The sequence below is a fragment of the Aplysia californica genome, unplaced genomic scaffold (assembly GCF_000002075.1).
Source record: "Aplysia californica isolate F4 #8 unplaced genomic scaffold, AplCal3.0 scaffold00726, whole genome shotgun sequence".
Classification (NCBI taxonomy): domain Eukaryota; kingdom Metazoa; phylum Mollusca; class Gastropoda; order Aplysiida; family Aplysiidae; genus Aplysia; species Aplysia californica.
The window spans coordinates 135,222-148,462 of NW_004797996.1; the positions used below are offsets into that span (position 1 = coordinate 135,222).

At 37.7% G+C, this 13,241-nt stretch overlaps 1 protein-coding gene across 3 annotated transcripts; it reads left to right on the forward strand.

The window, feature by feature from the left end:
* The first annotated feature begins 2,263 nt into the window (after positions 1-2,263).
* On the forward strand, positions 2,264-12,922 carry LOC101851444 (AN1-type zinc finger protein 2A). Of its 3 annotated transcripts, none has more exons than XR_001185282.2 (11): positions 2,264-2,506; positions 4,254-4,296; positions 5,009-5,060; positions 5,595-5,726; positions 6,397-6,441; positions 6,807-6,922; positions 7,792-7,899; positions 8,804-8,861; positions 10,039-10,109; positions 11,475-11,641; positions 12,276-12,922. XR_001185282.2 is itself a non-coding variant. In XM_005108840.3 (11 exons), the coding sequence occupies exons 1-11, from the start codon at positions 2,452-2,454 to the stop codon at positions 12,318-12,320; spliced, it is 822 nt and encodes a 273-aa protein (XP_005108897.1). In that variant the 5' UTR covers positions 2,264-2,451; the 3' UTR covers positions 12,321-12,922. The 3 variants fall into 3 exon arrangements, 2 of the variants coding, with proteins under 2 accessions (XP_005108897.1, XP_035828414.1); XM_005108840.3 differs by having other exon boundaries at positions 11,475-11,571; XM_035972521.1 differs by having other exon boundaries at positions 8,807-8,861; positions 11,475-11,571.
* The last annotated feature ends 319 nt before the right edge of the window (positions 12,923-13,241 follow it).

Below are 13,241 nucleotides of genomic sequence, written 5' to 3' on the forward strand. Positions count from 1 at the left end.
CCCCCCCCTTTTCCTAACCCAACCCAGTGTTAAAAATCTACAATGTTTCACCTACGAAAAAAAGGTAGGCCCTATATTATTATTTATTATTATGTATAACGTTTACTATTAAATAACATTTTTATTACGGAACCTTTGTTTGACAATATAAAACGTTTTAAAAGTGTTTATATACTGATACATGACATGAAACGTATGCTTTATGTTATTTCACTGGAGTCTCTTCCGTAAAATGCATGCCATGCTTTTTATGTGATGTGGGCTAGTGATACCTTTAACACTGAATAAATTACCTACCAACTTACCTACCCGATAAAAAATCATACAGTATTATATTATATAACTAATCATAATAAAATGATTATTTTGAAAAGCAACGAAAAAAATCATGTTTTTCTTATTTTATGTCCTTTGTTTTGAGGAACGATACCGAGGTATTCAGTTTTTAGTTTTAGTAATCTCACTACTAGCGTTGGTGGTGTTTTTGACCCATTCATCACCACAATAATAATTATAAATCATTCTGGAGGCAGGCCTCTAACTCTGCCTGTCAGGGCCAATCCGGGATAAGAGGGATATAACATGCCAGCAGAAAGACCTAGGTCCAAAGATAGTACAGCCTACGGTAGGGTGTAGTATCTTTGCTAGGTCTTGAAAAACAAAATCTCCTCATTCGGGAATCGAACGGATCTAGTCCCCAATTCTTGCAACAGCGTAGCGCATAACCGGTAGCCTGCTCTACCAAAGGCGGTGGTACAAACCGCTCAGAGAACAAGAACCGAATCAGCAGTCTTATGTTCTAACCTCAGCATAGTGTCTCTGCTTCTTGGATGTTTTTACGCCCTTATCGACACAATTTAGATCATATTTTAAGAGGTGGGCTTCCGACCCTGCCTGTCAGGGCCAATCCGGGCTGAGAGGGATAGGCTACAGCTACAACGTCCAAGCAGAAGACCGAGATATTCGTCGATAAAAATTCGCCCTACCCGGGAGTTGAACTCTCCTGCGGGCTACTCGACATAACTGCAACACATCAATAGATGTCGGAACTGGTGGGGGTGTTATTATTTATCCTTTTTCTTTCAGAAGGGTGGGGTTTTAAAAAAAAGAGGGGGGGGTACCGTGTAGGCCAACAATGTATCCGTCTGGCCAACAATGTATCCGTCTGGCCAGAGTCTTATTATAATCATTGCCTCTGGCGGTGTTGCCACGATATACAGACTATTTTCCATATCGGATCCATGCCTCATAGTAAGTCAATGTAAATCTTATGCCATTTTTATTTATTTATCTAAAAATATATAATAATTTGCGTCTTCTCTTGGCTAGGCCGTACGTTGTGGAGATGTCCAGACTTTAATCAGGGCAAATAGCTTCTTTAACAGCGCTATGCGAAGGATAAGGCAATGTGTTGTTTTTAGTAAGTTTTACGAAATCAATAATGTAGACTACATATTATACATTTAAAAGTAACCTGATATTGTTGGGAAAAATAAAAAGCCCTGCTCTAACGGCTAGTACCTGACAAAGACATCATAACTTACTGTACAAACGACCATTTTTAACAACACATACCCCCTGCTTTGCAGGTTTTGTTTCTAAAAAAAAAAAAAAAGATAAAAAGCCTATTTTTAAAACATTGCCCAAGGCCCAGAGCATCCACGTAGCTGTTTCTAACAACAGCATTTTTTTTCTCATCGACAACGGCAACGGGTGTCTGTCTTAGACCATTTATTCCACTGTAGCCTAATATGTGCATGGCAATCTTTAGTCTGCAATTCAGAACTGATCGTTTTTCTTTTATATTAGGTTGCTACTATTTTTGTAAGTTCAAAAATGTTTATCCGGAAATGTGAGCACTGCGGGCTTGTACTGTCAATTTAACACTGTCACTTTCCGCAGGTCTATGACTAAACAAAATTGAGATCACATGACTCTTCAAAGGGTGTTTTCCAGAGAGGCCTAGAAAAGTATTTCTAAAATTAGAAAGGGGTTTCCGTGACTTGCATAATCTATTTTTAGAACTTGGGTATTTAAAAAACTACTCTACGAATATACAACCAGAGTAATTATACCAAAATATAGTTTAAAAAGCAAACTATTGCTATTCTGAAAGTTCTATAATATTTATTATATACATTAACAGCATTTGATAACATTATACAAAATATTTTGAAACATGAATTCTGAAAAATTAAAGGTTTGGTATTTGTTTTAAAAATGTTTTTCCGATAGTACTTTTTATATGTCACGTCTCACAATTCACCATCATCATCATCATAACAGCACTTCCTCGTCTTGTTTACATCATATTGGTTTCAGTCACTGTTAGAGGAAGGCTGTTCTCAAGAAAGTCAATTTGTGCCTTGAATATTTTATTCCTTCTCACGAGGGCGCTTCGTTTGGTCCCTGGTTTACTATCTAGATCTATAAGGTGGGTCAGCAGCAAAAATGGAGTTTCCCCATCTTGGTCAACACTGCAACGAATCGACTTGCAAGCAACTTGGTGAGTAGGCCGCCCAGTTTCCAGACTAGAGTCTAGAGTCAAGAGTCTCTGACTCTGTAAATTCTGGTCTGTTACTCCAACTGATTCCTACTACTAATTCGCCTCTTCTAATTTTCATTCTGTTTTCAATTAATCCTAGATCTAGATTTAGATCTAGATCTAGATCTAGATCCCTAGATCAGGACTCCGACTCCAGGCCAGGGCTGTATTTAGAGAGGCCTTCAAATTAGAAGGCCCGCCCAAAGTCACCACTTGCCAAGTGACAAGTGTGATTGCTAACCCAGTCAGTGCCCATGCCCATGCCATTGGGAGATTGGCAAACTGATCCGAACGTCAACCGATCGTCTGATTCACGCCTACTGTTTTTGAGCTGCGAGACGGATGATCGCTTTTTTGTGCCATGATGTTCGCTTTTCGCTCTCAATCTCTGGCTAGCCCAGCCAACAAACTGTAAATCGAACTGAATCAATCATACTGATCGGCACCCCGTATTGGCTTTGTACAAGTGTACCCGCTTTGTTTTGGAGGCCCCTACCATTACTACTACTGCTACTTGTTCTCGACTGCCTGTTGTGTTTACAGACATGCCACTTCGGCCGCCACCCGGGCAAAAATTAAAAATTTCCTACCAACTGAAAATACATCATGAAGTTACAGTCACAGTGAGCACCTAGCACACCTCTGTGATTGGCCCAAATATAGATGTTGTATTTCCGCCATCTATTATTGTCATCTTCTGGGGTTTTCCCCAAGACTCTTGGGTTTCCCTCACACCAGTAACTGTTTACTAGATTTCGCTGTGTTTGTTTTTTTTCTTATTAATTTGTGTATCTTTTCATAAACAATCTCAGCAAGTCTCGTACCATACCATATATAAATTAACCTTCTCCTGAAAATTGTACACACACACACATACGCACACACACACACACACACACACACGCACACACACACACAAGTGTGCACACAGACACGCACACTCACAAGCGCACACACACGCACGCGCACACACAGCCTAAGTAGTCGGTGATGAAACCTGTAACGTAGCCCATCGCACGCTACCGCTAAGCGGCAAAGCGAGCCCACCACGGTTAGATCAAGTCAATTGGCGAGGGAAGCCCCGGAAGACGACAAAAATAGGTGGTGGAAATACGTCATATATTTGGGCCAATCTCAGAGGTGTGCTTGGTGCTCGTGGTAGCTTCATGTACTGAAAATGTTTGATTTGTCCCGCACACTCTTTTGACCGTATAATGATCATCATGTTTCATTTTTGAACTGTCAACACTTATTCCCCACCAACTTCATTTTTCATAAAAATAGAAACAACAGAACACCACCGGTACTACTTACAAACAGATTCAAAGGAAGCATGGTATTAGCTTATTTTTTAAACAGACTCTTTCAAAGCAGGGATTATTTAAGAGGTGATGGGCTCTGACTTGACACTTATCTCTGACAGATCCTAGCCACATCGTGGGTGGAGAGTTATTAAAGCTCCTTTCAACTAAAATTTATAATTAGAATGTCGCCAAGGGGATTCAAGTCTGGAAACACGTAATTTTTATTTTCTAAATTGACTACATTCTTAATATTTGCATGTTATAACTGAAAGCGGCTCTGGTGAGAGACTAGGTTTTCTCATTTTTATGATTTGCAGGTGTTAATGTCACAGTATAATAATAATAGCAATGTTGTTACATTTTTGGATGCATTTTCATTTCTTTAACTTTTGTTTTGCCTGCAGATTTCTTGCCAATGAAGTGTGATGCCTGTTCCAAGATCTTCTGGTAATTTTTCACAATGTTAACTATTAGCAGCAAGAAATAACAAAGAGATTATAGTGTTTTATTCTGATTTTGTGCTGCCTTCATTCATGGCTTATTTTATATAAATTAAGCTCTATTTAATTATATAAATTAAACTTGAATTATTCTGATAGATGATGATGGAAGTTATTTTAAAACAGTTTTTTATTAGTTGTTACATTTGTAGATCAAATATTGGTAAATTTTAATGTCATGTTATAATTACTAATTTTACCACGTTTATTGTTTTTTGCTGGTAGTACGTCTTTTGGCTGCGTCTTATCTTGAAACTGACTGTTTTTATCTAATAGCAATTTTTGATTGTCTGTAAGGCACTCTTTGACAGGATCCATATCATGTCATATAATGTAGAATTTAGAGTGTTAGGTTTTTGCTTTGTGAAGAATAGTTTTATATGTAGGCCTACCTATGATAGTGGGTGGTTGGCGGGTGCTCTGGTTGTGTTTGCTTTTTCTTTCCTATCATACTTTTATCGTCTTTATCTCCCCGTAACACCTCTAATCTTCGGCACTTATATGACTTTTTTGTGTTGCAAGTGCCGTAAAACACTTACTAAAACCAAAACTACCTGTGATATTATTCTGAATTGAAAAAAAAATTCTTGTGAAATGAAGTTTTATATATGTTATTGACATATTGTGAATTAATTTTGTTCCTATCTTGTATTTTTCAGTCGAGATCACATTATGTACACTTCCCACAAATGTCCTGATTCTTACAAGAAGGTAAGCCTTTGATGTTAAAAGTGTTGCAATTTTTTCCCATCTCATGTATGTTCTTTGGGTTTTTTTTTAAAGCAATTGTTAAAGAGAGATATGAAAGAAGAGAAGGTCTCAACTGAAACTTCTGTACATCTGACAGGACACAGGCTACTAGACCTAAGCATTTTTATGTTATAAACAGTCATACATGTATTGTTTATATGAAGTTTGTCTTTGGATAGACCATCTTTCAAATGAGGACCTTTAAAACTATCTGTGTCTTTATAAACTTTCTACCTTACATCTTGAACTTTTTATCATTTGTCCAATATCATTAAAAGTTTCCACAGATGCCTCTTTTTAAAGATGTTTTATATGGTCACTATCCAATGTTTTTCTGCGCTTCTTCTTCCTGAAACACATCTGCGATCGTGGTTCACTACTTATTTTTTTGTTGAGGTACTATCAAAAAGCACATATTATTCTGATTGTTGAAAGTCATTTAATGTCCATGTGACTTTCTTTAGTTCACAAACCAAAAACGTTAATTTTTTCCAGGATAACCAGATCCCCGTGTGCCCTCTGTGTAACTTGCCTATCCCTCTGAGGAAAGGAGAGCTCCCAGATGTGGTGGTGGGGAGACACATTGAGTCTGATTGTCAGTCGGATCCGGCAAAGGAGAGGAGAAAGGTGAGAAGAGATTATTTAATGCTCCCAGCATTGTCTGAAGGAAATGTTTAGTTCTGTTCTTTATTTTAGATTAACACTTTTCCACCTCATCTCGCCGATTGGCGATGTTTACCACCCAGTTTCTTTGGATATTCCCCAAAATATGATGACAAAGTGTTAAGTCTTTTCATCAACCCTCTCAGAAAAAAACAAGAAAAAAAAACAAAACAACCACCCTATTTTACTGAACCTGTTATGTATTTGGAGATTTCTGTGGTTGTTTATTTCTAAAGTTTATTCTGGTTGGCGGGTGGTTGGAGAATGCCTCTGATAACTCGCACTTCTTTTTCTTTTTCCCCTTTGTTGTTTCTGTTTGTCTGTCTTACTTTTCCCCGACACTTAAAAAACCATGGATTGTGTTGGTCCTTCCCACTTGTGCTTTGTGCTATTGATAAAACATTTTTCATGTCGGTGGTTGGCGGGTGCTCCAGTGTGGTTTGCTCCTTTTTTCCTATCAAACATCTATCGTTCTGATCTCTCCTCCTTTTTTGTTTGTTACTCCCTTGTAACACCTAATCTTTGTTACTTTTATGATCTCATTGAATTGTGTTTCAAGTGCCGTAAAACTCTTACTAAATCTAAAACCAAAACATTTTTATAAAAGTATAAGTGTTTTTTTTTCTCTCTTAAGGTGTACACAAACAGATGCTCCAAGAAAGGATGCAAGCAGAAAGAGGTACGGTTTATTTACTAACAAAGTAGATCTGTTATACTCTTAGCTCCTTTTTTAATTAAAAAGGAATTTTTTAGAATATTTTTTTTCTTTTTTTTGTACTTTGATTTTTCTGACACCCCCTCCCCCCTCATATGTTATTAAACTGTTAATTTCTTTAACATTGTATTGATAATTTCTTTTACATATATGGTCCCCCCCCCTCCCAGGCCTTCTGTTATTCAGTTTGTCATGAACTATTGGAAAGGGAATAAAATTTAACCCTTTCAGTGGTCAATTCTGATCGACTTCCATGCATTATAGTAAAAGAAGAAAATTATACACAGACTAATTTGTTTTTTTGGTTTCTTTTTCTGTGATGTGTCCAGCTGGTCCCCGTGAAGTGCGAGACGTGTCGACTCAACTTCTGCCTCCGACACCGACACGAGCTGGACCACAACTGTAAGGGATACCAGAACTCTGGCCGGGCTGTCAGTAATGCTGGGTATGTACTTGGAAATGATGCTTCGAAATCATGTAAACTCCTCTTTTTTTTTTTTTTTTCAGATGAATTTAGATGAAGCTCTTGTCAGATTTTGTTGTTGTTGTTGTGGTTTTTTTTACTTCATATAACATAAGGTTCTGAATTGTTTGCTGTTTTTGAGCTTGCAACCTTTTCTGACCTTAGTGGTGTAGTAAGGGGAAATTTCGTTTCGCTTTGGCTTCTGACACCACCTTTCAGTATGAAAAGCAATAAATGAAAATAAGAATCAAACGCTTCGCTGAAGAAAAACAGGAGTATCCTTCTCCCTGTATATGATTGAAGATCATCTTCAATCATATATAGGGAGAAGAATATTCAATCATATACAGGGAGAAGGATACTCCTGTAGGATGCAATTCGTTATCTGGTCACAGAATTTTAGAATAGATACATTTGTTTATCTGTTGTTATCGTTACAATATTACACTATGAACTTGGGTTTTTACAAAGCACTGTTATAGTATAATTCGTGCTCAAATTGTGGGTGTTTTTGGGGATAAAGGTAGAGAAATACTCTGACCTAAGCTGAATAAATGCCTTTTTTTATTTTTGGCGCCAATTTTTTCATTTGCCATCTCAATAGCCTGATCAGTTACCCTACTTGTGTAAAAAAACAAAACAAAGTGAAACTTTGACTAGTTTTTTAAATAAATTAGAATTCAATTTTCGTAAGAACACCTTTTTTAATTGGTGACGCTGACAAAAGACCTTTTCATCTCGAAACTGCTGTAAATAAGAAAAAGGCGTTTTGTCAGCCGTTTTTCTTGCTGATGAAAACTTTGAGAAAATTTGTATGTATATTTAAATAAAAAATAATTTTTGTCTCCCAGTGCTGCAGCATTGCTCCGGGCTCAGCAGGCGACGTCTTCCAAGAAATCCCAAAATTTATCATCATCATCATCATCATCATCAGGGCACCCAAGCAATCGAAATTCCAAGTAAGTACGAAATTCTTTTCCATTTGTTTCTTATACAGGTATTTACGTGGTACTTATAAGCATAACTACCTTAAAAGTTTAGCGTAAACTATGTGGATTGAGCAGTAAAAGATTATTTTGTCATAAATGTTCTTTGATTTTATTGCCATGCTTCTCCGTCTTCTGTCTTTTTGTGTCTTTATGTGTCTGTTTTGTCCCTTTTTCTATATGTGAGGAAGCGTGGTGGAATCAGGCTCTCGTCAAAATAATCAAAGTGAAGAAACTTGCATTTTTTCCGCAGGTTTGTGAATTTTTATCAAATTTTTTTTTTTTGGCTCAACACCTTTTAGACCTGCTAAAGAACTCATTTATGTGTGGATTTTTCTGAAAAACGTTGATTAAAGGAACAAAAAAATGTAAATTTTTAGTTTCCACGGACTCTTTAGCTAAGGAAACAACTAATCTTTGGTGGTCATTTTCTCACTAATTTTACCTCTGAAAATAGGTGACCCCCACCTCCTTCATTCACAAATATCTCGACTTGCATTCAAGATAACTGGATATTTTTAAAATCCAAATGAAGACAAGTGAACAAGCTTTAGGATGACACCAATAACTCGACATGCCCAAAAATTGACGAGAGCCTGATTCCATCACGCTGCCTCACAAATATTCTTTGATTTTATCGCCATGCTTCTCCGTCTTCTGTCTTTTTGTGTCTTTTTGTGTCTGTTTTGTCCCTTTTTCTATATTATCAGTGTTTCTGTCTTCATGTACTGTTTGTTTCCTTCTGTTGATTCTATCAAAATGCTTCTCTTTGTTGAAACTCCCAACAACAACAACAACAACAACAACAGCAACAATAACAATAACAACAACAGCAACATGTGATTCATGACAGATTTCTTACTGTACTTTGTTTCAGCAGCTCTGTTCCAAGGGCAAACAACCCTGCAGCTCTTTCATCCTTACAAGGAACACTAGTAAGTTGTCTCCCTTCCTTCATTTTCCCCCTTCATGTTTTATTGTTTCATCTTTGTAAAGAACTAACTCAAGTTTTAAGTTGCTCGGGGCGGGTTGTCTTTTTTTACTTACCGCATAATTTTATTCATAAGGAAGGTATTTGTTTTGTTTGGGATTACTTGTAGTTAAAGCACAAGAAAGATATGTGAGGCATCGTGGTGAAATCAGGCGCTCGTCAAAATAATGAAGTAAGAGAAAAAGGCATTTTTCAAGGAGTTTGGCAATTTTTATCGAAATTTTCTTTTTTTGAAAACACATTTCCTGTTGAATATTACTGAAAACCCTTGTTTAAAGGCACACAATCTGTAATTTTCAGTTTTCAAGGACTCTTAAGCTACTGAAGTGACCAAAGTTTGGCAACCATTTCCTCATTAATTTAACCACTGAAACCAAGCTACCCCACCTTCTTCAATCGCAAGTATCTCGACTTCTATTCAAGCTCGTTGGATATTTTTTTCATTGAAAGCAAGGCAAATAAATAAGCATTCAGGTGATATCAATAACTCGACATGCCCAAAAATTGACGAGTGCCTGATTCCACCATGTTGTGCCACATATACTTTGACCTTTTTGTATTCAAATAACGTCAACTACTTGATGATTCCGACTTACTCTTCGCTTTTTTTATTAGAGAGTTTTGACTGTTTCTGTGTGGGAGCATTTCCCCCCCGCAGTTTACCAAAACTCCAGATTGGCTTTACTCAATAAAAATGAAAAAACATCCGGACTTTTGTGAATTGTAATAAATGGGCACTTGGCTATACCGGGGTATATGAATTTAAGTAAGTCCTCTCCATTGGTTGGGCGCAACCACCTCCTCCCCCCCCCTCCACCCCACCTCTGTATTATCATGTTTTTTTTTCGCATAATCCATCAGTTGTTCACCCTTACAGTGCCAGTCACGTATATTTCCCCATCTATTGTCCTTATCTTTCCTGTTTCTCATTTTGTAATTGTTTCTCTCTTTCTACACCAGTAATCTTCAGCACTTTTATGACCTTATTGTGTTGCAAGTGCCGTTAACTATCTTTTACTAAAAGAAACTAAAAAAGCCATCTGGTTTCCCTGTATGATGACAGCTTGGTAAATGATGTTGTCTGAGATGTCTTACAATATCCTTGACTTTTGTTTCTGCAGACAGAAGATGAAGCCCTGGCCCGTGCCTTACAACAGTCCTTGGGAGGCAGCTCTGATGCTTTGCCCGAAGGGTAAGTGTTTACAGCGAGTTCTGTGTCATAATGTTTTTTGTTTGGTTTTTAAAAAAAAATATGTGTAGCAACATGGTGAAATCAGGCGTTCGTCAAAATAATGAAATCGAAAACGGACATCATTTCATCTATTGGGTAATTTTTATCCAATTTTTTATTTTTGGTTCAACTCCTTTCATATCCATTTTAAGATCATATTCCTGCATGCATTTAACTGAAAAACATTGACGAAGGGCACAAAAAAAAAGTAAATATTTGCAGTTTCAGGGACACTAAAACTTTGGAAATGACTTATCTTTCGTGGCCATTTTCTCGCTAATTTTCCGTCGGACACCAGGTGACCCCCACCTCCTTCAATTGCATATTTCCTGACTTCTATTCAAGATAGAAAGGTGCTTTGTTCATCAAATGTGAGGCATGTGAACAGACTTGAATATGATACCAATATCTCCATACGCCCAAAATTTGATGAGCGCCTGATTCCTCTGCGTGGTGACACATATTGATTATACAGAGCACCATTGCAGGATTATAGAGTATCTTTTTTTGTCTCTGTGTTGTATTGTGTACTCTCTGGTGTATAATGAAAAGAACAATCAAAACCAAATAAAAAGTGTTGTGCGCTTAAAGAGATGTAACTTTTTTATTTTGCTACTCACCGACATTATTTGTGGTATAAAGAGTAATTGAAACGTTCAAAGAGTGTTTTAGGCTTACTCGTAAACTTTTTTTTTCACACCAGCAACTCTGATGAATCCTTTTTACCTTGATACTGACTTTGTTATCATGGTTCCAATCTTTGTAGTACAAGTATGCATCATGGTCTCTTTCTCTTTGTCTCTTTCTGTTTGTCTCTCTCTCTCTCTCTCCCACCCCCTCCCCCCAGTCTCTTTCGCCTCCTCTTCCCCCCCTCTTTCCCCCTTTCAATGTATCTCTCTCTTTCTCATTCAGGATGGATTCCATTCATAGGTCATACTATTTTGCCATCTAGCATTACTACTTTTTCTAGTATATATCGTTGTCATTATGTTTATATATTCCTCAGTTGACGGCTGAGTGCAAGAAGTGACTATATCCACTTTTGACAGTTTTGAGAAAAACGAGTTTGAAATTTTGACATGTTCAAATTTCTGTAACATAATAGAAAAAAAGAAACGTTAATAACTCGATTCCGAATGAAGCTACAGCTTAGATATATACAGAGACAAAAGAGCGGCTTAATACCACCACTACCCATATCGATAAAACTCCATTTCGACCAAATGTGGATATATATAGTCACTTCTTGCGCTCAGCCATCGATATATCACCCAAAATGACTATGAGTTTCTTCACCCCCCCCCCCCACTCGTTCCTTCCCTTCAGGATGAGCCAGCAAGAACGTGAGGATTTCCTCCTAGCCCAGGCTCTGTCGGCCAGTGAGCAGGAAGCGGCGCGGTCACGCCAGAGGCCGGCACAAACTGTGAGGGCCTAGAATGTTCTAGCATGTCGTGTTGAGTGAGAGAGAAGATGGAGGAGGAAAATGTTTGTTTGTAAGTGGAGGCCCTGGACGCTTGGAGGAGACGATGATTAGTGGAGGAGGGATTGGAGGAGGTGATGATTGGTTGATGGATTGGAGGAGACGATGATAAGTGGAGGGATTGGAGGAGGTGATGATTGGTGGATGGATTGGAGGAGGTGATGATTAGTGGAGGAATTGGAGGAAGTGATGATTGGTGGGGGGATTGGAGGAGGTGATGATTGGGGGTGGTGATCAAATGAACTGGGGAACATGCAATCAGAAGAGAAGATTTTTCAGGGATGTCGGTTTTCTGCGGTTTTGCTTTTTGCAGTGAAAACTTCACATATACTGTACTGTCACTATCATAACACAATTGCTGTAGTGATTTTTTAGCTGTTTTGAGAGAACATGGGGGGAAAAAAAGGCCAACCCCAACAAACCACTGCTTACCTAAATTCAAAATGTCTTAATATTGGATTTAGTATGGAAAACAAAACTCTGTTGTTTTGACAGTAATATGAAATGAGCAGCACACATTTTTTAATAAATAGAATCTCGTTAAAAAATGCCTAAGACAAATGTGTTATGATCATATTGATATTGTTTACACAGACTTTTCAATTCCTCCTTTTTAAAGTTTTCTATTTTTTCGTCTTGATTTTCAGGCTGGAAACCGACAAGATCAGCGGTCTGCGTGTACTGTACAATAGATTATATATATAGATAGATAGATAAATTGATAAGACACGATACACATGATATATTATATATATATATATATAAAAGTCTCTGCCAGTCAACCGTTGCCTTGTGGATGCCATCAGGGGTTGTGTGTTGTACCGTTCCTCCAAGGGTTGACCGACATCCCTGTGAGTGTGTAGAGTAAAACGTTGAACTCAGGTTGGAGCTGCCACAAATCATGTGACCTGAATACATTGTCACCGCAGATTTCTTCTGTGGGCTTTGTCATATTGATCATATTAATATGATTTGTTGGTGGTTACAAGTTATAATAAAATAACAAATACTAAGGATTGAATTTATGTAATGCATATCCAGGCTCGACTGCATGCTTTTTGTGCTTTACAACCAAAGGTTCATGAAGTCACCTCACCCAAGAACGTTTTAGTGTGAGCCTGCTCTCAGAAGTTGTTCTACTGAATGGCATATTTGTCTCTGGCCTTTTGTCTTTCACTTTTGACGAGCCCTGTGGTTTTTATCTGAATGTCTGGGAAGACATAAATCACGGCAGTGCAGTAGTGGATTTAGAAAAAAAAGCACGAAAGACGGAAATTTTGGAGGAGAAGAAACACAAAAAATATTTTAAAATAGGACTTGCCGATGGCATCCCCCATCTACCTGTGTGTAATGGTCAATATTTGGATATTTCTGAATTTTACATGTCCAAACTGAACTTTCTGGTGTATTCCCAATGATCATGAAGTTGTCACATTTCCTTTTCCTTTTTTCTGTGTTGTGGATATAATATTTTTGCATGACCCTGTGCAGACTTTTCCCCTACCTGTACTTTTGTACTCGGTACATTACACTGTCCTGCATAAAACCTACACAAGCTTACAACCTTCCTTGCTGTCCCCCCCCATACTGTATTAACCCTATCCGTACGTCGT

Coding starts and splice junctions, on each gene's coding strand:
- LOC101851444 (XM_005108840.3), top strand. CDS start 2,452: ATGGAGTTTCCCCATCTTGGTCAACACTGCAACGAATCGACTTGCAAG. Junction 2,507..4,253: donor ATCGACTTGCAAGCAACTTG/GTGAGTAGGCCG, acceptor TTTTGCCTGCAG/ATTTCTTGCCAATGAAGTGT. Junction 8,862..10,038: donor CATCCTTACAAGGAACACTA/GTAAGTTGTCTC, acceptor TTGTTTCTGCAG/ACAGAAGATGAAGCCCTGGC.